Source organism: Solanum verrucosum, unplaced genomic scaffold (genome assembly GCF_900185275.1).
Source record: "Solanum verrucosum unplaced genomic scaffold, falcon-dt-bn FXZP01000217.1, whole genome shotgun sequence".
NCBI classification, from domain to species: Eukaryota; Viridiplantae; Streptophyta; class Magnoliopsida; order Solanales; family Solanaceae; genus Solanum; species Solanum verrucosum.
Window position 1 is genome coordinate 581,663 of NW_026020032.1, and position 26,601 is coordinate 608,263.

General features: G+C 34.1%; 2 protein-coding genes across 4 annotated transcripts; one reads left to right on the plus strand and one right to left on the minus strand.

The window, feature by feature from the left end:
- Positions 1-3,818: 3,818 nt before the first annotated feature.
- LOC125821468 (probable sulfate transporter 3.3) lies at positions 3,819-8,259 on the plus strand. Its single transcript, XM_049500883.1, has 13 exons — positions 3,819-4,238; positions 4,324-4,372; positions 4,527-4,734; positions 4,968-5,139; positions 5,921-5,986; positions 6,069-6,182; positions 6,263-6,379; positions 6,620-6,746; positions 6,840-7,126; positions 7,218-7,408; positions 7,506-7,588; positions 7,665-7,741; positions 7,956-8,259. Exons 1-13 carry the CDS (start codon positions 3,951-3,953, stop codon positions 8,112-8,114), a joined length of 1,938 nt encoding a protein of 645 aa, XP_049356840.1. The 5' UTR covers positions 3,819-3,950; the 3' UTR covers positions 8,115-8,259.
- A 457-nt stretch (positions 8,260-8,716) lies between these two features.
- LOC125821465 (uncharacterized) lies at positions 8,717-25,707 on the minus strand. Of its 3 annotated transcripts, XM_049500877.1 has the most exons (26): positions 25,321-25,707; positions 25,100-25,212; positions 24,859-24,985; positions 24,446-24,544; positions 24,308-24,376; positions 24,073-24,207; positions 23,930-23,998; positions 22,851-22,909; positions 22,574-22,733; positions 20,791-20,955; positions 20,612-20,696; positions 19,431-19,670; positions 19,250-19,344; positions 19,098-19,140; positions 18,114-18,271; positions 17,790-17,900; positions 17,300-17,368; positions 17,046-17,189; positions 16,570-16,644; positions 16,314-16,490; positions 16,097-16,182; positions 15,024-15,078; positions 14,183-14,308; positions 13,944-14,057; positions 9,088-9,204; positions 8,717-8,996 (listed from the first exon to the last, which is right to left on the minus strand). In XM_049500877.1, the coding sequence occupies exons 1-26, from the start codon at positions 25,435-25,437 to the stop codon at positions 8,931-8,933; spliced, it is 2,874 nt and encodes a 957-aa protein (XP_049356834.1). In that variant the 5' UTR covers positions 25,438-25,707; the 3' UTR covers positions 8,717-8,930. The 3 variants fall into 3 exon arrangements, 2 of the variants coding, with proteins under 2 accessions (XP_049356834.1, XP_049356835.1); XM_049500878.1 differs by lacking the exon at positions 25,321-25,707 and having other exon boundaries at positions 24,859-24,980; XR_007442595.1 differs by lacking the exons at positions 8,717-8,996; positions 9,088-9,204; positions 16,097-16,182.
- Between the last annotated feature and the right edge of the window lie 894 nt (positions 25,708-26,601).

The window sequence follows — 26,601 nt, forward strand, 5'->3', positions numbered from 1 at the left end:
AATCAGGAACTCCTATCTTTTTACTCTCTTGGTGACTCGAACTCACAACTTTAGGTTGGAAGTAAAGGATGCTTATCATACGAACAACTTTCTCTTGTCAAAACTTGAGTTTTTCAGATTACTAATGTGTAAAAATAAAAATCTCTTATAAAAAAAAGTCATAATACATAACTTTAGTGAAAATAATTTAAGTGATGTAATAAACCAATTCTCCTACTTTGGGGTCTATGTCTAAAAAATGAAAGCAACTTTATATTTTTATGGATAAGAATGACATATAGTGGAACTATTGACCTTTTTTGGCGTCAAATTAAGCCAACAAAAAGGGAAGAAAGACATAACATGTACCTTAGACCAGTAAAAAGTGGGAATGGCCCATGAATATTAGCGTATATTATATATAAGATAAATTGAAAAATAATAATTAGAAAGTGTAGATCACCATGTATATATATGGTTTTATTCATGAATTAGGGAAAGACATGTGTAGAATATTTAAATTATGAAATATGTGCTAGACTAGATAGAAGAATATTAATTATGATTAAACTGAAACAAAACATACACAATTGGACAAAGGTACATTATTATTCCAATAGTCCAACAAAAAGTATATATATACTGTCAGATTCGATTTCATTCCAAATTAAATACTTGTGCAATGTATTAGGGGGTTCATAGGTAGGTAAAAATTGATCCGAATTGAAAATTTGAATTAAATCAATTAAATAAAGTTATGGAGTTTTGGTACAAGAATTATAAGATTCAGAATGACACATAAACAATTAATTTCCTTTTGAATGAATTTTTTCTTCTTCTTTTTATTAAATGGATTATTTCTTTTATTTTTATATATGCTTAATAATCGAATCAAATCAAATTGAATTGGCAACAACCAAATATAATAATATAATGTGTGTACACATAATGATTCAAATCTTAAAGGATTAATTTAAAAAGTGATCAAAGTGATCAGAAGGGAAAAACAGAGTACAAAACAAGCTGCGAGGTATCACGAGAGGAAATAAAATTGCTACTTTAACAAAAACTCCAATATTATTGATTGGAAAAAACCAAAGTCCAGGTGGATTCACTATTTAGTGACAAATTTAAGTAGGGTCATAATCAAGGATATTTTGAAAGTTTATTATATGTATAAAATATAATATTTTATTTATATATAGAGTATAATTTTTTGATGAAAAACAATTTATTTATATATAGAGTATAATGTATGAAAATATTTATCTTAATAATTGCAGAACATCAATCTGTGCCCATGTGATCCACTCTCTATTTATCTTTTTGCTCCATTAATTAATTAGCTTATTCCCTTCACATTGCGTGTTAAATGAAGATTTTAATTTTAATTATACGTGTTAAATGAAGATTTTAATTTTAATTATGTGTGATAATGAAGATCTTAATTTTAATTATTAAGTCGGTTTATTTTTAAGATTTGAATATTAATGATTAAATACATTTGTTTTTGTTTTTACAATAATTTAATTGGTCTGAATAAGTTTGAATGATTAGATATATAACAAAATTTTAATATTATTAACATACTTATTTAAGAATTTCTACAAAGATGACAGTTTATCGTTATTCTAATTGTTTTCACACATCACCCACAATAATAGTTTATCACCATCCTACCATCCACAATCACCACCCTCAGCCCAACCACAACTACCATTACTATCGTCAATCACCAAAATCAATCATTACTCATGACCATTATCAATCATTTGCAATCATCACCAAAATGACAACAACTATGGTTGATCACTACTATCAACCAATACCCCATTAGATATTATCTAAACTATCATCATTAGTCAACACCATTCCAAATCAACACACAATCACCATCGTTAGTCACAGAGTCGAACCTAAGATTTGAAGACTTCGGGTGCACCAATATTACCTTGGCTCAAATATGAGCTCTAAAATAAACTTAAAATAAAAATAGTGAAATAGCACTCAAGTTGGACTTGAACCTAGGTCTTGTGAGTGGTTCCTCGAACTTTTACCAATAGCACAATGACACTCCTATGCTCCTTATGGATATAATTTTCTCTAGATAGATATACATATATACACATGATTTTTTTCGAAGTTAATGGATGCACGTGCACCCTCATCTATAGGGGTGCGTCCGGCTCTGGTTAGTCATCACCACCACCAACTGTCATATAAAAATTCTAAAATATTTTATTGATATAATATCATGTCAATTTAATATTTTATTTAAATTTTTTCATTATTATGTTTTGAATAAAGACAAATTTTATATATTCAGATGTTTGAAAAAAAAGCAAATCTTAATTATATAGTATTCAAATCTTATTTTTTAATGCACTTATCTTAGTATTCAAGTGAATAGGGGGTTTAGCTAGTATTCAAAGGTGTATTTAAACTCATACCTCCATATCTTAATCACATATATTTTGATATATACATTCACATTCAGGCATCTTTATCCTAATGAAACCATTGCTACTTTCAAATTTGGACACCTAACTTTGCTTTTCTCTTATATTTAGGATAAAGTTAGTACTAATTATTATTGAATAACAAATTAAAGTATAGAGAATGTGCCAATTTGGTGTATAAGTTGTCTTATATTCAAAATGATGTCTCTTAGTTTCCTAACTCGTGACTGATCAAAAAGTTAGAATAACTAGTATCTTATTTGAGCCTATAATTAGCTTTAATCATCTTTGACTTATGGGTTCTAATAATGTGAAACAACTTTAAACTCCAAAAAGTTGGTTAGGAATAATTAGGATATTTGCATTTTATTTTTGTTATCAAGGTGGTGTTATAAATAATTTGCTACCGTTTCGATTATTTTATCAAATACATGTTATTTAATATCGGTATATAGAGTATGATTTTGTTTACCAAAATTTAAACATATGTGAACAAATTATTTGATGTATTTGTCTGTAATTATTCGAACTTGAGATCAACTAATGCGGTAAAATGGATAAAAAGAATTCAAGAATTCATCCAATTTATTAAACTATTAATTTATTTTAATTAGCTAAATATGAATCATACTTGTATTATTTGCATATATTTGATGCTCTGGATTTGTGGTTTTTTTGGGTTTGAGTTTTTTTTCCTAAAAATAATTTATAATCCAATTGAGTCAAAAGATTTTATTACCACTTTTAAGATTAGTAAAATCTATAGTTCAAAGGAGTCGAAGAAGTTGAGTAGGACATTACTTGTCATAAAAATTTTTAGAATCAAATTAAATGAATTTTGACTAATATTTAAAAATATATCTTTTTAATTATATTGTTATAAAAAAAATATAATTTATAATATTGTCTTATAATTTTTGAATATCTAAATTTTTAGTTCAAAATATTAAATTAATATAACTTAATTTAGGTTTGAAAATTAATAAAATTGACTCTAGAAAAATACTAGGTAACAAAATAAAAAATGAAATTGACTCATTTTTCTTTTCAGTCAATTTTAAAAAAATTGACATATTTCTATATTTAGTAATAATTTAATTTTAACTATCCATTTTATCCCTAATGACATACTCCCATCAGACTTGTTTACCATAAATTTCATATATAGTCACACAATCATCTATGACTTGTTTGTAGCATATATTTCATAAGTCAATCTTTCTTCATTTCACGTTAAGTCCAACTATACCACATAAATTAAGACAGATGGAACAACAGAAATGAATGAGAGTAGTTTTGCCGCCATACCGACCTTAGTATTCTCACTCTGACTCTTTTATATAAATTTCATAACCTTCTTAGATAAGTGTACCCTTCCATTTAATGAAAATTTTCATTTCCCCATTTTCCACACTTTTACATTTCATTCAATTTTCTAAGTCTGTTTCAACACTACTATATATATAAATTAACCAGTACTAGTACTAGTTTGTGTTGTTGTTGTGTCAAAAAATGGAAGAAAATAGAGTTATAGATATAACAACAGGTAGTTTTGAGGTGCATAAAGTTGTATCACCACCACATAGAAGCACTTTGTTGAAACTCAAAAACAGGCTTAAAGAAACTTTCTTCCCTGATGATCCTTTAAGACAATTTAAAGGACAGACAATGAAACAAAAACTGATTCTTGGTGCTCAGTATTTTTTTCCTATACTTGAATGGTGTCCTAATTATGGATTCAACATGTTTAAATCTGATATTGTATCTGGACTCACCATTGCTAGTCTTGCAATTCCTCAGGTTCATTCCATTTTTTGATGATTTCTCTGTTTTAAAGTTGATACATGTGTTAACATTCTGTTTTTTTTTTTTTTTTGAGTTGCAGGGGATTAGCTATGCAAAATTGGCTAATTTACCTCCAATTGTTGGTCTTTGTGAGTACTGTTCTGTTATTTTTTGTTATTTTGATATGTTGTACTCGAGCAGAGAGAGGGGTGTATGGTCTTTGTACATTCTACCAGACCATAGACCCCACTTGTAACTATGCGTTCTTCAGACCTCACTTATGTGATTTTACTGATATTGTAGATTCGAGCTTTGTGCCTCCTCTTGTTTATGCTGTTCTTGGAAGTTCAAGGGATTTAGCAGTAGGACCAGTTTCAATTGCATCACTTGTATTAGGATCTATGTTGAGAGAAGTGGTGTCTCCAACTAAAGATCCAATCTTGTTCCTTCAACTTGCTTTTTCATCTACTTTTTTTGCTGGACTATTTCAAGCTTCTTTAGGCTTTTTAAGGTAAAATCATATACTCCCCGTGGCTCTGTCTCAATTTATGTGACACATTTCGTTTTTTTGAGGGTCAAAACAATTTAAGTTTGATCGAGAATTTGCTGATAGAATCTTTAGATTTCTTAAAATGAAATCTCGAAATTCGAAATGTGTTATAGGGACAAATGAAGTACTTTTTTTTAATACTTGAAATTCTTCTTTTTGTTTTGCTGAAATATTTTTTTTTATGAATTTTGCAGACTTGGGTTTATTATTGATTTTCTTTCAAAAGCAACATTGATTGGATTCATGGCTGGAGCTGCTATTATAGTGTCATTACAACAACTCAAGGGTCTTCTTGGCATCACTAATTTTACCAAGCAAATGGCAATTATCCCTGTTTTAAGTTCTGTTTTCCACACAATTAATGAGGTTAATTACTACTCTATCTTTTAACCCCCTTTTAATCTATAGTTTAATAGTCAATGTAACTGATAATTGTATTAATTTGCCTGTCTTGGGATTATATAAAACTAAATTTGTCTTTTAGTCTTTCAGCTTTTTGGCACAAATTTTCATAGAATTGTATTTGTGTGCGTCTTTAGTAAAAGAATCCTCACATGCTGACTTGGCTTTTAATGCAATCACGTGAAATCAAGATTCTAAAATGAAGTAGTTTGATTAGATACGGAATTTAAGAAATAAAGATTTGTTTTTGAATTTGTGGTGTTGACTTATTAATGTGCGTGGTCTTTTAGATTTTGTGGTCTTAAACTTAACAATCAGGATATTGAGATTGAAAAATTTACTAAATATAGAAAGAGATAAAAAAAGGTAGTTAAATTGAGATGGAAAGAGTAGTTTCATTGTGAATATAAAAATTTTACTGTACTGTTTGAAGTCAAAGGGGTTGACCCTTTGAGTCCAAAAAGATTTTAAAGGGAAAAGATAGTAGGTGCTTCACTTCACTTACATATTTATTACTCCCTCCGTCCGTCCTATGGTCTTAGTTTGACTGAGCACTTAACTTAAGAAACAATGAAAGTCATTTAAATCTTAACTTGTCATATAAGATACTGAAATTGGGAAACTTATTAATTAAAAAAGAGACGTTCTTTTTTAGGACAGACAAAAAAAGAAAGTAACACACTTGAATTGAAATGGGAAAAGTACTAGTTTGAGGGGCTTGACTGATGTAATATTGTATGTGCAGTGGTCATGGCAAACTATATTAATGGGATTTTGCTTCTTGGTGTTCCTCTTATTGACCAGACACATTGTAAGTATCGTCATTTAAATCTTGTGATCTGAAACATATCATATTAACTGCGATTTCAAAGTTGTAACGCTTTTGAAAACAGGGTATGAGAAAGCCGAAGTTATTTTGGGTGTCAGCAGGTGCCCCTCTTTTATCTGTCATTATATCTACCCTAATTGTCTTTTCAATCAAAGGTCAAAATCATGGCATTAGCATTGTAAGTTTCTAAAAAACCAAACAATTTATTTATTTACCTATATATATATTTGTTTAATCAATATCTTCATTTATTGGTAGATTGGAAAATTGCACCAAGGATTAAATCCTCCATCATGGAACATGTTACATTTTAGTGGAAGCTACTTGGGACTTGTAATCAAAACTGGAATTGTCACTGGCATTCTTTCACTAACTGTAAGTTGAACACTCAAATTGTGTACCGTTACTCTTTCCTTTTTAGTCTGTCTCGAAAAGAATGTCACGCAGTAGGATGTTCAGACACACAAATATCTAACAATTGTTTTAGACCAAAAGATATAAAAGTCGTCCTTTTTTTCTTAAATACCGTGTCAAGTCAAATGGTGTAAACATAAAATGGAATAGAGAGAGTATCGTGGCGAAACTTGATGTGTTTGTAAAAAAATATATATATAGGAAGGAATTGCAGTGGGAAGGACTTTTGCTGCTTTAAAGAACTATCAAGTTGATGGAAACAAAGAAATGATTGCTATTGGGCTTATGAACATGGTTGGTTCTACTACTTCCAGCTATGTCACAACCGGTACGTACATTTACATGATCATGCTCGACCTTTTTCATCGAAATTGTTGTGTGTATGTATGTATATATTGTAACAAACGTTACTTGTGATCAGGTTCATTCTCGCGGTCAGCAGTGAATCACAATGCAGGAAGTAAAACAGCAATGTCTAACATAGTAATGGCAGTGACAGTGATGGTTACACTACTTTTCCTCATGCCTCTATTCCAATACACTCCTAATGTTGTGCTCGGAGCCATCATCGTTACTGCTGTTATTGGACTTATCGACATCCCTGCTGCTTTTCAAATCTGGAAAATCGATAAATTTGATTTCCTTGTCTTGTTATGTGCATTCTTCGGTGTCATATTCATTTCTGTTCAAGATGGTCTTGCCATTGCAGTAAAGTTTCTTCCTTTCATTGTTTCGTTCATTACTTACTTTTTACGAGTGTTGTTAGCCTTATTTTGTTCTGTTTTTTCCTCTCTTTCAGATTGGCATATCAATTTTAAAGGTGTTAATGCAAATTACAAGGCCAAAAACAGTGATGTTAGGGAATATACCTGGTACTGGAATATATAGAAATGTTGATCATTATAAAGAAGCTATGAGTGTTGCTGGTTTTCTCATTTTAAGTATTGAAGCTCCAATCAACTTTGCCAATGTTACTTATCTTAAAGAAAGGTTAGTACTACAACTGCCCTGCCCTGCATCGCATTACATTGCATTGCATCGTATTACATTTTTCTTCCTTCCGTACTTATGTATTTGCCATTAAAAGGATTTCAAGATGGATACAAGACTACGAGGAGGAGGGAGCCAAGAAACAATCTGGGCTTAGAGTTGTGGTCCTCGATTTGTCTCGTAAGTTCTTCCTTCCTTCAATCAGGAAACAGTTCCTTCAACTGTCCTCTTTCTTATAACAAAAACTTATTTGCAGCTGTGAGTGCTATTGATACAAGTGGAATCTCATTGTTCAAGGATTTAAGTATGGCATTGGAAACGAAAGGACTTGAGGCAAGTACCACTAAGTGCCCGTTTGGATTAACTTATGTTTAGATGTTTTTGACTTCTAAGTAGTTTTTTAGTTTCAGGAAAGTACTAAAAAAGTTTAAAAATAAGTTAAAAGTAAAAAGTATGGTACTATCTACTTACGACTTTTTACCTGTTTTACTTTCCAGATGAAATCAAACTACTCTTTAACACTTTTCTTTTTTCTATTCTATTGCAGTTTGTGTTGGTGAATCCAATAGGAGAAGTAATGGAAAAACTACAAAGGGCTGATGAAACCAAAAATTTGATGAGACCAGGTGTCCTTTTCTTAACAGTTGATGAAGCAGTAGCTTCACTTTCCTCAACTGTAAAGTATCAAATACCAGAACATGTTTGATATTTTTCTTCTATTGTATAAGCTTTGTAATTCTATTTGGTTCTATCAATCACCTTTTAGATTCACTACAATACTTGAATTGTACAACCAAAACATTAGCTAAGAAAGCATTATTCATATCAATACAAATAATTTGTTTAAACAACCTCATATTTTACTTGAAAGGAATAGTTATTCTTCTTGTTGGTTATGGTGAATTCAAACTTCTCTAAGACTGGGGTACATTGGCACCAAAGCTATTGTAATGTATCCAAAAGTACAACTTTTTCTTTTCCGGAAACAACCTCTCTACCTCTACGAGGTAGTGGTAAAGGTTAGTGAACATTCTACCCTCTCCAAGCTACACTTATGGGATTCCATTGGGTATGTATTGATGTATATAAATATTTTTAGGTTCTATTTCATTCGACATGACGTTTAAAACTTGTACATGGTATAGCAAGGAATTAGAGACTACCCTATAAATAAAGGAAGTCAATGAATGCAAGTTAGCTGGAATCATACATTAAAACACATACAAGTGGCAAGGACACAAAAAAAATCACTTTTGATTAGAAAACTTTTGCAAGATTGATTCTTATACTATGTATGACTGGGATTTGTTGATCAGTTACAGATTAGTATTTACAAAGATGGAGTCACAAATTATACATTTAGAGGGCATTAAATCGAAAGTCGATTAGAAGGAGATCAGTCACCCAATAAAAATGTGACGATCACAAAAAGATATGAGATTGTTCTTTAATTAATGTTCAAATGAGTCAGTCACTGATGGTGTCAAGCAGTAGCTTTGCTGAATCAACTCTATAACCTTTACTATTGTCTCTTCCTCTGGTAGAGTGAATAACCAACAAAAGCAGACATAAAAAATGTCCATAGAACCTGTGATTACATAATAGAATTTAAGTCAGAACTAAAAGTTTTACAGAGAGGGAGGGAGGGGGGCAGTCAAGAAAACGAGGGAAATAGGTACCGTATTAATCATTTGCCATCGTTCAAGCCTTTTAATTCTCGACTGCATGTCTTCAATTACACCATCCAAAGGTGAAATCTCTCTACTGGGTGAGGACTCTGAAGATGAACTGCTTCCCTGTTTGCAATACACAAAACACTTAAGAGACTGACTAATCACTACACTTGATTTCCGACAGTAAGCTCAACCTAGATGTTATAACCGTGTAGAAACATACCACAACGTCGGAGTATTATGTGAGTGAGCTCAATCTATATACTATAACACTGTAAAAGCATACCATAATGTCAAACTAGTAGATGAGGGAAATAGGTGGTGTATCACATGAAGGCATATATGATTCATGAATTAATGGAAGCACGAGAAAGAGCTTCTTTACTGAAATTGTCAGGCTGTCATCCATATGGCTTTTGTTGTTAAAACTAGCGACTCCTTCGGCAAATATTTATTAAAATTAAAAAAAAAAAAACTAAAAATTCTTTATATTTTCTACAGGCATATAAATCTCTGGAACGCTAAACAACTCCTAGCAAAGCATGACATAAAGTAGAGATCTCCTATATACATCTTATTCTTCCTTGTGCCTTATCTTTCACTAAATTTGTACAGATCCCAAGAAATTGCAATTTGCAGGTCCTGTGAGACAACTTCCTTCAAAATGATTCACGCCTACCTTGTCTCTATTCAATACCTTCACTCACCATGATTTTACATCTACATATCGGTGCATTTGGTGGTCGACGCAAGACATGACCATATTATCTCAAGCGACCTTTCATGTTATCCTCGATATGTTCTACTCGATCTTTCTAGCAAATATAATCATTTCTAATCTTCTCTAATCTTGTATGACCGCATATAGCATCCACACTCTGCAACACTCATCTTGTGGATGTATTGGACCTTAGCCTTCCAATACTCACCATATAACGTTGTTGGTAGACATTTTTCTATGACGCAACACCTGGGTAGCATTTCTCCATTTTAACCATCCTATTTTGATTTTATTTTTTTTGATAAAGGTAACATTTGTATATCAATCATCAGCTCAAAGCTGGTATCCAAAAATTTACATCATATCCTCCCTCCATACATGTGTGTCGGGCATAAACAAAAGATAAAGAAAAGAAAGAAGAAAAAAGATAACTATCCCTAGATCCTCCTTTCACCTTTATAAGGACCCTAGAATGTCTACAATAGCCACTGGGTCATCTATATACTCTGAACTACACCAATAGCAAAAAGTGATAATGCAGTTCATTTTAATCTTATGCAGAGGGCTGCTCTTGTTATCAAAATTCCTAGAATTCCTTTCTTTCCATATGGTCCACCAAATAACAGCTGGGACAATTTTCCATCTACTCTTGTCTGTGCTGCCACTGCCCTCCATATTCCAGTTTTCTAGAGCCTGTCCTATTCTCCCTGGAATAGTCCAACTTATACCTCTGAAGCTAGTAAACAAATTCCACAGCTGGCCAACCACTTTACAATGTAAGAACAGATGATTAATTGTCTCTGTAACCTGCTCACAAAAACAACATCTTGGGCACATTTGTATTCCCCTCTTCATAAGATTCTCTTGTGTAAGTACAGCCTCTTTCACCACCAACCAAGTAAAAACTACCACTTTATATGGTATTTTAACCTTCCATATAAGCTTCCAAGGCAGAAAGTTAACTTGGGATCCCATCTGATTCATATTTCTATATGCAGAACTAACAGTGAATAAACCTTTATTATGACATTTCCATTTAAGAGTGTCTTCTCCTTCCTTGAATCCTAAGAACTGCTCAAGTGTTCCATAAAATTCAGCTAATCTTTCCACCTCCCAGTCTTGCATCAGTCTTCTGTAGGTAAGGTTCCATCCATGTTCAGACCAAACTTCATAAAGAGTCGACTCTTGTTGTTGGTTCAAGTGATGAATATCTAGGAACAAGCGTTTGAGGCTTCCATTCCCTAACCAGTTATCTTCCTCCCATTGTTCACATTACATTCAGTTTTTGCATAGAAACCATGCCATAAGTTTCTAATTGATCTCCACAAACTGGTTCCATATGTGGATGTCACTTCCTTAGTCTTCCAGGGTCCTTCATTCCCATATTTGGCCTGGATCACCCTACCCCACAAAGATTGTTCTTATAAAGAAAATCTCCACAACCACTTTATGAGAAGACTTTTGTTCTGCTTCCTAAGATTTTTGATTGCCAGTCCTCCCTGCTTCTTGGATAGTAGCAGTGTCTTCCATTCGACTAGGTGGAAACCTTTATATTCCTTCTCACCGTGCCACCAAAAATTCCTTCTCAGAGCATCAATTCTTTCTTCCACCTTTGCTGGAAGGGGAAAAACTGGCATTAAGTAAGTTGGTAATGCATCCAGGACTGAGTTAATTAACACTAATCTACCACCTCTTGATAAATATTGAGACTTCCACCTAGACAATCTTTTCTCACATCTTTCCACTACTCCATTCCATATCTCTTTGGATTTGCTATTGGCACCCAAAGGCATATCCAAGTATGTTGTTGGTAACTGTCCTATTTCTACACCCAAAATATCCACCAGATTTTGTATTCTAGGCACGTCATTGATTGGAAAGATGTGACTCTTTCTCCAATTAATGTGCAACCCTGATACTGACTCAAATAGTATGAGAACTATCCTCAAAATTTTTAGTTGGCTATCTTCTGCATCACAAAAAATCAAAGTGTCATCTGCATATTGCAGATGGGTGATTTCCAATCTAGTATTCACCTCTTTGACCACATTAAAACCCCTTATCCAATCATTTATATGCGCTGTTTTAATCATACTGTTCAGGCCTTCCATGACTAGCAAAAATAAGAAAGGTGAGTGTGAATCACCTTGTCTCAAGCCTCTGCTTGCCGGAAAGAAACCTTCAGGAGAACCATTTATTAGTATTGAGAACTTGACAGTGCTAATGCAGAACCTTATCCATCTTATCCACTTCCTCCCAAAACCCATACTATGTAGAATTCCAAGCAAATACTCCCAGTTAACATGGTCATATGCCTTCTCTATGTCCAGTTTACACATTATGCCTGGGATTTTATCCTTCACTCTTGAGTCAAGACATTCATTTCATACATCTTCATTTGTTATTCCATTCTCTTGGAACAACAAACCTAGCTATCTGAATTGTTTCTTTGGGCATTGCAATCCCGTTAGTCTCATGTTGTATTATGTTAGTTGGCTCATCCATCCAAGGTTAAGAAGCACTCACACAATGCTGATCTGTGGTGTCAACCCAAGGTGGTTATGGGAACCGCTTTTGTATACCCTACTACCATTCTCAAGCTAATGATGACTCCCTCATGTCCTTTACGGAATTTTATATTTATGAACTTTTTTCTCCAACACCCACCAAAGGACCTTTCTAGGTACTAGACATTTGGCAAAGTTCAACCCACTTGTGATTTTTTCTCTCCAAGGTAGATTGGAAAACAAGACATGTGGCCGCACAAATGATACCTACATCTAAAGGCAATTCTCAACTTTTCTTAGTGCATAATGTACCCTAATGTGTACTCCCTCTTTCCTAAAGGTGATGATATTCGAAGTACTGAGGGTCAATACACCTTATTTTGCTATCAATTGGGACATCAATTTCTAAAATAATTTAAATTAACTTGAACACCTTATTTTGCTATTAATTGGGTCAATGCACCTTATTTTTTTGAAGAACGAGGATCAATATACAGGCATTAAAGGTACTAAAAAGTATGTAACACAATTTCAATATTTAAAATGTTAGAAAACTCATATTTACTGTTGATTACCAAAAGAGTGATTGCACCATCATAGTTGGTAAAGAGGGAGTATAAGAACCAAACAATAGTAGCATTGCATAAAACCCCATCATACCTCAAAATAGTGAAAAAGCATCAGCTAATCACAAACCAAACCAAACCAAACCAAATGAGGGATTAGGAAGTTTATAGCTTTAAGTAAAGGACTGAGTTGGGGTTTTAACCCAAAAATTGAGTAAAAGGACAAATCTGGACAAGTTGTTTCAGTTGGAAGAACAGATATGAAACAAACAATGCTCAAGGTTTAAAGCATAAAAAATGAACAAATTGTTTTAGTTGGAGGAACAAAAATGAAACAAACAATGCTCAAGGTTTAAAGCATAAAGAAACCATAGTCGAAGGACCAAAGATATTAATTTTCATATTAAAAGAAAAAGGAACAGTTCACCAAGAAGGATCTTTATATAGTTTGAAGAAAAAAGAGAAATAATAAAACAAAACAAAACAAGAAAATGAAACCTCATGGATAGCCTTGAAGATTTTCAAGCTTGGAGGAAGACCGAACTATCAGCAGACTTTCTAGTGCAAACCAATTTCAACAACCATTCTTCTTTAATTAAGAAAAACCATTTCCAACAAGGCAACAACCATGTCCAGACCATCGTCCAAGTCAATCAGTGGCCCTACCATCATTAATCCAACAGCCTAATCAAGTTTTCAGATCAAAAGGTTAAGTCAAATCTTGTGAGTTGTTGACGAAATCCTATATTTGTATCAAATGCTAACTTGACGATTTCCATTTTGATTTGTAAGAGTGGAAAGTAACACTAACGGCATAGTTAAACACAAAATGTGTCTCAGCAAATGCATGAACAATGAGAAACTCAGAAACAAATGATCAAAGTAAATATTGGCCTCGGCCACTTCCAAGTTACTACACCATAACAGGAAAGGGCATAGATTATCACGCGTATAAGCAAAACCAAGCTTCAGTGCTTCTGAAGCTTCCTTCTACATTTATCTAATATCAATGCATCAATCAAGAGAAACCAAAAAATTGAGGTATGCCAGCCCACCAAATAAGATTACCTGAGATTGTATATATTCCACAAGTTCATGCAGCCTTGCTGCCTGCTGAGAATGGATACCACTTGAATTTCCCCTTAGTGCAGGCAACCTTTCTAGAACTAGTTGAAGATAACTCTGTGAAGAAGTTTAGAAAATTAAGCTATCAGTTTGGACTGTTTCTGACGTCAGATAGAACATCCGTCTGATAGTAATAGCAATGTCAAATCAGAAAAGAAAAAAAAGAAGCCAGAAGTCGAAACCTTTGTGGTATATGAACCATCTAGTTTGAGTGTTGAGCCAGCGGCTGCCACAACCTCTTTATTGATCCCTTTAATCTGTATGTAAGGACTAGGAACATCTTGTAGATGATCAACCTCTATAAGAATCTGAAAAGAAGAACCCTTTACTTCCCAGAAACAAAGTCGAATATGAAAAAGTGTACCTTAATAGGTAAGATCAACTATATATAACACGGAATATATTAAAGGGTTTAATGTTGAAACTAATTGTGAAGGAGATAGAGTGCAGCATATTAGCAGGGAACCTAAATTATCAGGAATCAGTCCTGAAGCACATCGGATAAAAGGTAAATCAGGTTCAACAAAATTACTGTGAAACACTTAGGAAGACTACTGAAGACCTTCAATAGCAACTAAAAGAACTCATATCAGTAGTCACATATGGATCGTAACTGTCTACTATATGCTACAGGCTAAAAGCAATCACTGATCATCCATCTACTTATTGGATAAGCATTCAAATACATATTGAGCTTTGAAAACCCAGTTATGACAAAATAAACTCCACAAAGATCTAAAGCTGAAACTGATTCAAGAAGTTCTCAAGAAGATTATTTGCCTTGTATTCCATGATCTAAACCCAGTTATGACAAAATGTTTGAGTTAGCCCAAGTGTTATTACTAAGCTGGTCTTTCGTCAGTTTAAGATATAAATTATATCTCACACCTACAGATGTCTTATATTCCATGATCATTTAAGTCATGGATACATCTTCCTTTTCACTTATTTCTCACAGAAGACAATAGACAAGTCTTTAGTGTGTTTCAGTATGATAAAAAGTATCCACAAAACTGGGAGTACCTTTCCATCTTGGTAGATATAAGCTGAAGCTTCAATATACACGACTGCTTGATACCTGAAATCAGAAGTTGTGAAGCATAAGAATTTGATTAAAAATAGACTGACTAGGAAATAACCTACAAAAGATAAAACTGCATAATAAGAGCCAATTCACATTTGAATTAGTGTTGAATTATTACTCAATATAGAAATGTGTCATTCTTTTTGGGACTAACTAAAAAGGAAAGCGGGTCATATAAATTGGGACAATATGGACTAAGAAGTGTCAAATGGAAGGAGGGTTAATCATCACAGTGCAGCTTGCATAGGTTTCTCTATTCCATGGAATGAGAAGAAACTTTTAAGAATATCATGCATATCTGATCATAGCCCTATTATGCTAGAATGTGGAAACTGGGAATAGTAGAGATCCTATTTCAAGTTTGAAAATTGGTGGTAAGTGGAAGGCTTCAATGATCTAAATCATAGCTAAATCAAGATATGGTGGAGGAAGTAGAACCTTTAGTTGATTTTGTAGGGCAACCATTATGTTTTTATTTTTTTTGAAGATACCCACCGTGGGTTGTAAGATCCCATCTCAACAGTTCGAATGATGAGTTTTTTGTGTGAAAACATGGTTACCTTTATTTGGAAACAAAGAAGTGTTAGATGGAAGAAAATGGATAGAGCAGCGGATTGCAGAGACATTCAATATTTCCTAGGGTCATTTTGAGAAAAGTGAGCCTGGGTTTGTTGTCCTTTTGGCAATCTGTATCTTGTTCTTTTTTTCTTGCTTTCTCCATGCAATTTTGAGGGCTTATCCAGTAAGTAGGTTGCAATCAGATTGTGTCCTATTTCTGAGAACAAGTAATTTATTTACTCATTATCGTAAGAGGAGAAAATGGTAGAATAAAGCTAGGACCAACTATTGGTGAGAAAAAGATAGATTAAAATGCCCTGAACTATTGATACAACAAAAGTATACTCATTATCTGCGGAAAGCAAATGAAATTATGAAACATGGAAATGAAGGGATGCATGAGCAAGAAATGGCCCAATAAAAACTAGCTTCCATTCTCAAATATTCCACATACCCAAGATTAAGGAGTCCTGCAACAGTACTAATGCTGATATCGAAGTCCACTTTCGGCTGAATAATATAATTTCCTTCTCTTATAGGCTTCATATGTAGCAGTAGAAAACATAAGCCAGTATGGTCAAGCATTTGCACATAATTTTCAGAAAAAGAAACTGTACAGCATGTCCTTTGAATTTTGATAATTACATTTGTATGCATTTCAAACCACACACCTCACGTATTAGCAATGCAAACCTTCCTTCACATATTCTGACTCTAATGGAATCACTCTCTGTTAACTGGCCATTGGCAGGTATTCCAGGAAGCCTCAAGTATATATCAATAAAATTCTGGACGGAACTACATATCTTGGTAGGATCAAGAATTCTCAAAATGTCTTGATATGCCACCTGTAAACAGTTTGCTAGTTAAAGTAATAAAATGAAATTATTCTGGGTCCTTCCTAGTAGCCGAAAGGAAGCAACAGACCTGTTTATTGCTTTTCAGCACAAACAATGAACTCTCAGGGGAGAGCACAGGATCAAAATCATTCCTGATTTTTAGCTGCAGAACAATAAAGGCAGAGCACCATGAATATTGCTAGCAATTTACTAAATAACAGATAATCGGATTTCTATTGCCACTTTATGTCAAAAGCCACTTCAATCACATGATATTGTATAAGACTTATCTCATGCACTGTTACTTATTATGAAGTATAAAGTCATACATAAAGCACCAAAAAAAAATGAAGTAATTACATAAACTTCCACATTGTAGCCATGCAAAATTAACATTATTAAGAGTTGATGACAAAAGAACAATTACTCAAATTTCTAGTAGCAAATTCTTCTTGATTTAGATGATGATTAAATTCCAAAGCCCAACTATGTCCAAATTTAAACTATCTAGTGAATACTATGTAAAAAATGTCAAAAGTAAACGTATTTCCAGAATAGACTAACATGTGCATGAACAAGATGTGGCTCAATGTACTGCTGGAACATTGGAAACACAGTTGTCATGATTTCATTTTGGGACATAAAGCAGCCAACTCTACTCTTGTCTCTTTGAACTCGAGAGAGAAGATGTGAATGAACACCTCCAACCTGTTCCAAAACAGGCAATAAAATCATTGGTGATAAATTTCTTAGCTGAATGCCTTCACAAAAAAGTGAAGCAAATTCAATATTATCATGTATAACTTCATCATACTTACAACAGCAATCCACAAATCCAGTGATTTTCTGATGTCGGGGTGCAAAGCATAAACACCTTCAAAGATGACCTAGCCAAATTAAGCAGATCTTACTCAGCTTGCCAAATTACTTTTTTTTTTCTTTTGGAGAAAGGTAATGTTGTATTCATCAGCAGTAAGGACATGCTGGAGACCTCCAAAAATTGGTTCCAACACAAAAACAAGAAGAAAAACCTAGCTTGCCTAATTACTATAGAAGGTTAAACAGCAAAAGCTAATAGCTAAACCCACAGTAAACTTCACAACTTTTAGAAGGAAATCAATTTTACTCACCTAATTTGACCTATACCCTCTTTTTTCTTATTTAGATCGTACAAAGACTTAGTAGAAGTAAGAAAAAATTCATGCATAACACCACCACTCATTCATTTTTCATGTCTTGTTCTTCTTATTTCTTTCTTCTACTTTTTTTTGGGGGGTGTGGGGGGGGGGGGATTGTTGCATATCATACCACTCCACATTCTTCAGAAACTTCAAGCTCCTTGAAGCCACTACGAGCGCCTGTTTCAAGGTCAAAGATAGGTACTTTCGTTCTTCGGCAATTTCTGATGTCACTGATATTCTACAAATGACAAAAACAAGTTCAGGAACTGAGAATTTCTTAATAACATAATTTACTGATCTATTTGAAGGACTTTGGTAGGGGAAAAAAGAAAAGAAAAAAGGACTCTGTTGGTAACCTTATTCGCCTTCCATCTTCATTCAAAGTAACAAACGGAGCATCAATTTCAAGAAAAGATTACAGAGCAGAAGAGAAGGAAGGATTATGCTGTACCTTTGACAGCAAACCGAGATCAAGTGAGCTAAAATCATCATACTTAAAGTCCTTTACATGTTCAGACTTATAATAGCTTTCAAGGGAAACAACTTCACAGCCAACAATATTTGCCATCTTACGAGCCAAACTTGTTTTCCCAGATCCACTCGGACCTCCTATAATGGCAACAAAAGAGGGGAAAAAAGGGAGGCTAAATAAGATGCTACTCAATATAAAACATATTGACTTTTTTATTTTAGATAGCGAATGACAATTTTGACTGAAGATAAAACTTCTCAACATTTATTTCTAACCAAAGGATCCAGTAGCAGTATAGCAAAAACTATATTTACTAGGACCAATATTAGAAATCAAATTACCATTTTAGTCAAAGTTCAATGTTAAATAACTATATTTTTTCATGATCAAACTAAAACATTGATACGTTTTAATTAGGGAAAAGAAGCATGTTATTCCTTTTGGGTTTCTAAAATTAGCATATTGCCTCCTTGTGGTATGGAAATTAGTTAAGAGACACCTTCTGTATTGAAAACCATCAGTTGCTTCACCCTCTTACATGTATACATTGAATACATTTTATATGCAAAAACTAAGATAAAAGCCCGAATACCCTCCAAAAGCAATTCTCTTCTATTTGAGGATACATTCTAGCTATTTTTTGTCCAATTCGTATAATTCTATCTAAAAAATATTTAGATAGTTTGATGATGATTTATGGAAATAGAATGTGCAGTTGCAGTTTAAGTATGAAACAGGGAGGTAAAATGAAGTTCCAAAATCTGTATAGGGGTAATTACACTTTTTTCCTTCTTTCAGTATAGCTAACAAGTATTTTTTGAACAACAAAAAATCCTTATCCTTGGAGAAAATTTGTTAGTGCAACAGTTCTGGATAATTAGAAATCACGGTAACTTCAGTTAGGATGAGTTTCAGTATATTTTGGGAGAGGGGGAAAGGAGAGAACTTTGTTGTTCATTATACCAATTCCAACTATAACTGGAAGACCCTTGTTTTCCAGCAAAGCCTGCAAAAGAAACCAGTAATAAAACTAAATTTCTGTTTGTGAAAAGAATGAGCAGATGTTCTCAGGATTCGATGAAAATGTTAAAAATGGCTAATCCCATAAAATGAACCTGGATTGCTTGAACAGAAAGAAGTAATCCTCTGTCTAAATCATATGAATCAGGCATGGGAGCAAGCTGCATGGCATCCCTGGAAGAAGTAGGATCTGTTGCTGTTTTATAAGCGGAATTGAAACAAATGGACAATAGATGACATGTAGGTCACTGCTTCCTGCCAGTAAGACAAACATACCAATAACAAAGCCATGAGCAAGTGCTGGATCCAGTGAGACAAATTGCCATGTTGCTAACACAGGTTCCATTTTGGACTTCGTGGGGGAACGCGTCCAAGGCTGGGATAAATCTTCTAGCCGGTTAGCTGAGTTTGAACTCACACGAAGTGGCTTTGGAGCTGTGAACAGCCTCTCTTGGTTGCTGGCTAAAACAGCATTAGGTGCATTAGACAATGGTGGTGTATTCAGACGTGGTACCCCTACGAATGCAAAATAATTTATCAGAACACAAATATCTGCTTGTTGAAGTCACATCACCAATTATGTACAAGAGTCACACAGTCACCCTAAAGTTAGTCAATAACCAATGAAGGCAAACCTTTTTTTTTTGATAAAGAAATTTTATAAAATAGGCATCAAGAAGATGCAATGAAGGTAAACTTTTGACATGTTTAAGTTTGTGGATCCCAGGAATCATAATTAGGCAACACGCACTAGCCCTATCCATGATATTCTAGCCTGTGATGATATCAGGAATGACAGCTTCTTAGGATTTGCTTATACTATCCAATTGTTGCAATGAATTTTCCTTTTTCACCATTTTCCTTGGAGAAATATAAATTTTCTAGCGCTCCATAGACCCTTGCATGCCAAGGGCACAGTAGAGGATACATGTCATCACCCCCTACTTCTAAAGAAGAGTCATGTCATTCACATTCTCTGGTTGCACAAGGTACGGATTTAAAAGAAATTCTGTGTATAAAGTCAATATCAAAGAGCTCTTGATGCCACCACAAGCAAGCAACAGTCAAAAGATTAGAAGGTGGCATGCCCTCACCCACCATTACTTTCCTAAGAAAATCCCTAAAAAAAATGCATACACGCTGTTAGATTTGTCATTGCTAATAAAAGCTACACCAAAACCCAAAACTATGGAGTCCTATCTATAACATAATGTTTGAAAAGATGGAAACCCAACAGCTTAACCACCATAATCAAACTCAAAAATCTCTTATACATTCACAAGCACTCTGGAATTCACGTTTAACTATCTTAGTAAAAAAGCCAGATTTTCTGCCAGATTCATTACTATAACTGACCAAGAGTTCAAACGATTAAATTTTGAACTGATAAATCAATGGGCTACTCTTAAACCAGTGGGAGAAACAAAACAACAATGAAACTGCATCCAAGAGATGACCTTTCCTCTCCAGAACCATCTCTAGATATGATTTAGTAATCCAAGGTCCATTAACACCCATCCTTGATGCTTCAGCTCCAACCATCTAAAAAGACAGTATGAAAACAAAGAAGAAGAATACAATGGGTTAACCATCCTAGAAGCAGGCACTTCAGAGAATGAGGTAAAACAATACATACTTTTCGATTTATTCCCCTCAAAACTAGATATGTCTCGCCAAGCGTATCGATGGTTTCCAGTGAAAGTGAGAAGTTGCCCTCAACAACTGATGTTGATGCCCTTTTGTAACTTACTACTACATTGTATCCCAAAGTCAGTAATCCACCCAGAGTCATCCGTCCAACCTACAAAAATTTCAATATAGTAAGAGTAAGAACAATGACAAATGCTTTTAGGCAATAAACAGAAAGGATTACACAAAGAAACATTAACATGAAATATTAAGGCAACTAATGAACCTAGATCATCCGATGGAGAAGGGTAATGACAGACAATTAATTTTGAAAGAGATGTATCTTGAGTTCATTAAAGTTCATTAGGATCACTCTAATGCAATGAGAAACTAAAACTAAATCCTTTACCACAGTCCGCTCAACAACATATCCATGAACCAGACAGTTCAGTTCTGCAGACCTTTATTTTTCATGAAAGCTTTGCTGCAGTTGAATAAGTCTAGTATATGATCACTCCTTAGTTGCGTTTAATTGCAAGTGGTGACTACAGTTTCCTTGGGCCACAAGTTAGAAAAGGTTCCTCCTCGAGCTATTGCAAATATTTAACAACAACATACCCAGTGAAATCCACAATTAGAGGTCCATGTAGTACAAATTAGAGGATAAAACTAGAGGTCACCTGAGATAGAGGATGTTTGGATTGGCTTATAAAAAATAGTTTGTAAGCTAAAAGACATAAGTTGGGACTACCCAACTTTTAGCTTTTAGCTTATTTTTTGTACTTTTTGGCCTAAAAGTAAAAACACTTTTTATCTTTCCCAAACACTACAAAAAAAAGATAAAGTGCTTAAAAGCCAAAAGCACTTAAGATACGTCAATCCAGACACCCTCATAATTTGATCTAAATAAGAACTTTATAAGCAACGGTAAACAGGTGTGTGATATTATGATGATTGACCGCGGTGAATATTGATGAAGTAAACCTAAAATCACACGGGGAGTTGCCGCCGGGGATTTGGTATAATTGATCAGTCTGTGATATGTGGGTTAGCTGCACATCGAAGGTCAAACCTTGCGGCAAACAAAAGTCAAGTATTTAAGTGAAGAATGGTAAAGAGGTTAAGAGGCTGGCCCATTATCCTATGAGTTTTGAACACACTGGCCTCGGGGATTTCTCGACTATCAAAAAGATCATGTAGAAAATCTGAAACGGCCTAAAATATCTCAAAATCAGTGTGGACTAAGCTCAGATAATACCAACAATTTTGATTAAGGCTTGTTTCTTTCTTGTAGACTTTACACTGCTTTTCTTATATATGGCTATGCGTTCTTCATTGTTTTCTACTTCTTTTACTTGGGTTTGATGCAATTAAGCCGAGGGTCTTTCAGAGACAGCCTCTCTACCTCCACAAAGCAGTGGTAAGGTTTGCGTACACTCTACCCTCCCAAGACCCCACTTAGTGGAATTTCACTGGGTATGTTGTTGTTGTTGTTGCTTGTTCTTTTTACACTTACACTAGGTCTGGTGTTTTCTATAAGTCTCTTTATTCAAAAATAAGGACCTTTTTATTGTAAATAGACTTGTATATTTGTGTAAGTATAAGTGAGAGATTTAGAGAACCTCTTACTTAGAGAACCTCATGTTTTCTGAAAAAAACAAATTGTTTATTATTGGAATAAAATGAATCTAGATAGAATACAACACATATAGATGATTTGTATAACTAATCTCAACTAGTTTAAAATTGAGGCATAGATCATTACTCGAATATCAGAATAAACCACTTACCTCAAATTCGGCTTTGGGACGAATGATGAAATTTTTGTCAACTATCCGTTGATCGCCCAGAGATAGATAGTATCTGATACCTGACTGTCGTACCTTAATCCAATCATTAATGCGTGCTTCTTCACTGGCAGATGGAGGTCTTAGGTACATCTCAATAAAACTATGAACACAGCTCCAGAAAGTCAGATGTGACTAATCATTACAAAGAAAAGTACAAGCACTATGGAGGAAATAATTCAGCCACAGTGCTAGGAAGAACCTAGAGCCTAGAACTCACTTATCGACTTGTGCTTCCTTTCCATGAAATACATGAGATGCATGCTCATCTTCGATTTGCTGCTCTAGAGGAATTTAATTAGTGCCAGATTTATGTTTCTTATATTATAAACGCAGCCAGTATATAAAGGTAGAGTACTCTAAGGAACTATGAAAAGTTCAAACAACTTAAGCAGGAATCTTTCTTGGATTACACCATCAAACAAGGATACACGTCTTCATATTAAAAATACAGGTCGAAAAATGAATGATCCTAAGAAGCATGCCCTTTATTTGGGAGATAGTAGTCTCCCGAACTGGAGGTATATATTACAAACCAAACACTGCCTCCTGAATTATCAGATTAATCCCCTAAGTTGGATAGGTTATACATTTAATGAGTGAGTAACTTGATGTCAATAGAAGTTATTTGAAACAGTTTTTTTTTTTTGAAACTGATGTTGTCAACTAAAGTTCTAAAAGGCCATATGTTGTAAAAAAACTTTTTTTTTTTTTTGTAGAGTCATTATTTTTGAATGCTACATAAAGAACATAAGCCAGATGACAATACAGCACAGAGGATGTAGAAGATTATCACATTAGTGATTCAGAAAGAAGCCTATTAACTGAACACATAGCTTTGAATGATCAAATGTATAATCTACACATAAGACCATGTGCACAGCCATGGTAAAAAGCACAAATCAGCTACGGAAAAAGTGTTATCATTGGAAAGGGGGTAAACTACCATTCAACACCATCAATAAATGCTTAACAAGATTTCCAATTGTATCAGGGCCAGCAACAATGCAACAACAGCATGCCCAGTGTGATCCCACGAGTGGAGTCTGGGAAGGGCGGGGCGTACACAAACCTTACCCCTACCTTTGTGGGGTAAGAAGTTGTTTCCAATAAGACCCTAGGCTCAAGAAAATGTTGTACAGGGCCAGCAACATTGAGGACACAAAATGTCAACGATCATGTCAGCATGACATACATATTCAGGAGTGTGGACTAGACAATCTCCCTCATGGAAGTAAGAGCTCATACCATTAAATTCCATAGAGCAACATTTAGAAATTAGAAGTGAACCTTACATACCTCACTTTTGCATTTGAGCTTGTAGATTGGCTCTCTAAATGATGACACAAAACTGTTGTTAATTCTAATCTGCATAAATACATAGGGAATCAAGAATAGGATTTTGCAAGAAGAACAATTAGCATGGAAGACTTCAAATTTACCTGAGCATGATGAAGGTCTGGTTCAATATGCTTCCTGAACAGAGGGAAAATACTGTCGATTAGGGAATCCAGCGGGCAAGATTCTCCTATATCGTACTTCACTTTAGAAAGAAGACTGAAGTGAACACCGCCAACCTAGTGACAGGTACACAGTATACTCTATTTGATTAAGTCATATAGAAGTAGTTGCTCCATGGTTAAACAGAATGCAGCATGAAATGACATTAGATTTTACCACAGCAACTCGTATATCTAGCAAAGACCGTAGTTTAGCGTGCAAAGCATAAGCACCATCAACTACTACCTATAGAAACAATGATCATCAACATACAAATATAAAAAGGACTGGGAAACAAATAGTAAGCATTCTCACCACTCCTGATGAGCTGCTTTTTATTGCTTTGGTACCAATGTGTCTTCTCCCTTGGAAATCAAACACTGGGATAAATGTATCACGGCCACTTATCAAGTCCTGCCCAAACGATCAGATAAAGGACCACAACACAAATTTGAGGAGATTAAACTATTCTAAAAATATTTACAGTATTTTTTTTTATGAAGTGAACTGTTCAAAATTATTAGGCCAATTGAACAATTTGTTGAGGAGATCGTATATTCCAAGGTTGTTGGGACTGAAATCTACAGACAACTGAACTTTACAAAAAAATTATATCATCCTAAACCAGAAAAAAAAAAGTTAAACCCTTTTTGGGCCTCAAAGCAAAGAGCTTTTATACATAATCCAACCTCAATAAACAAAGATGGAAAATGGAACAAAAACCATACCTCAAGATTGTTGACAAGAAGATCAAAGTCAATTAAATCCATATCGTTCCCATCATCCACTCCAGTACGATAATTCTCCATTGACACAACAATACAACCAAGTACAGATGCTACTTTCTCCGCTAAGCTTCAGAAATGATTGAATTCACATGATTATGCCAAGCAATAGATAAAATCTCCACTCCGCGTCTACCATTCTCAATGACAAGCAAACAGAGGACTGACTATAAACAAAGCTTACCTCGTTTTACCCGACCCACTTGGTCCACCAATGCCAACAGTTACAAGACCATCTTTCTTAGAACGAAGCTCTTGAATAGATTTTACCAACAAGTAATATCCATGATCAAATGACTGCAACATTTCAAAATTTAAAAAAACTACTTTCAAATACCAAAACAAATACACAAGGGTCCGAGCTTATCAGCACGATCATTCAAGATACGAAAAGGGAAAGCATACCACATGAAGAGGAAGCGATTGAAGAATGGAAGGTGAAGAAGATGAAGTAGAAGGCTGTTGTTGGTAGTAATCGCGGCCACCTTCTTGCAATACTCGCTGCACAACATCATCATCCATAACCCCACAAAGTAATTTGCGATTGTTTCACTAAAAAGGATTGAACTTTATCGTTTTGGGGCTAAATTCAATGGTTCAAATTGGATTTTTGGTAAAACCCTATGGATTGGGGAAAAGGGATTTTGTGGGTTTGCTTTGAAAAGTTAGGTAAGTGTTGTAGAAGAGATGAACATTCAAGTCTTGTATTGTATTGTATGGATATGTATGCGTGTGCTTAGAGATTTTTCGTGTACAAGACTCAACTCTCCCGCTCGGGATTTAGCATTTCAAGAAGATGGTTGGTATTGTTGTTGAATTGCCTTTTGATTATTTGCGGGAATATTTTCAATACTTCTCTCACATCTCATCCGTCAAAGTTAAAAAAATGAATTATAAGGTGGAACGTTTGATAATGTTTCATTGCGAAATTTGAAAAAGAAAAATGTAGCTTTTGTTGTAAGAGCGAAAAATGATATTTGAAAATTGAAGTTGTGTTTGATTATGAATATGAATTAGAGTTGTTTTCAACTTTTTTGTGAGTAATTTGAAGTAAAAGGTGTTATTTTCAAAAATCATGAAAGTTCTGAACTTGAATTTCAAGATTTTATGTCCAAACATGTTTTTCGAAGTTTAATTTGGAAAAAAAAAAGTGAAAAAAAATCATAATCGAACAACACCTCATATAGTTACTTTTTAATAACATGTACTACTCAAAGCTCAAAAGACTGAAACAACTTGATTGATGTTTAAGAGTTACAATTTAGAAATGTTACGTGGTTTTGATGGTGAAGTTATAGGAGGTGTTGTGGCTTTTAACTCTTTTTTTCGATATGAGAATCATAGATTTTTATTAATGCTCAAGCAAGGAAATTCCGAGAAGGTGAAGTTTACTAACTCAGTTTCATGACCAAGAAGAGGTTGAGAAGAAAATAATAAACGAAATAATTTGAAAATATGCAAATTATACAGCATCGAGAGATAAAAAATATATATATGATTCTATCTAGTTGTAAAAGTTAACTTAGAATAAAAGTAGTTATAGTTAATTGCAATTAGTGCCTATGTTATTCCTAACTTGGTATACAAGACGTAACTTCAAATAACACTAAAGAAAATATAAAGTGTTCTCTAATAATTGTCAAACAATATGATATAAATTTCAATATTTAACAAATATGGGTTATT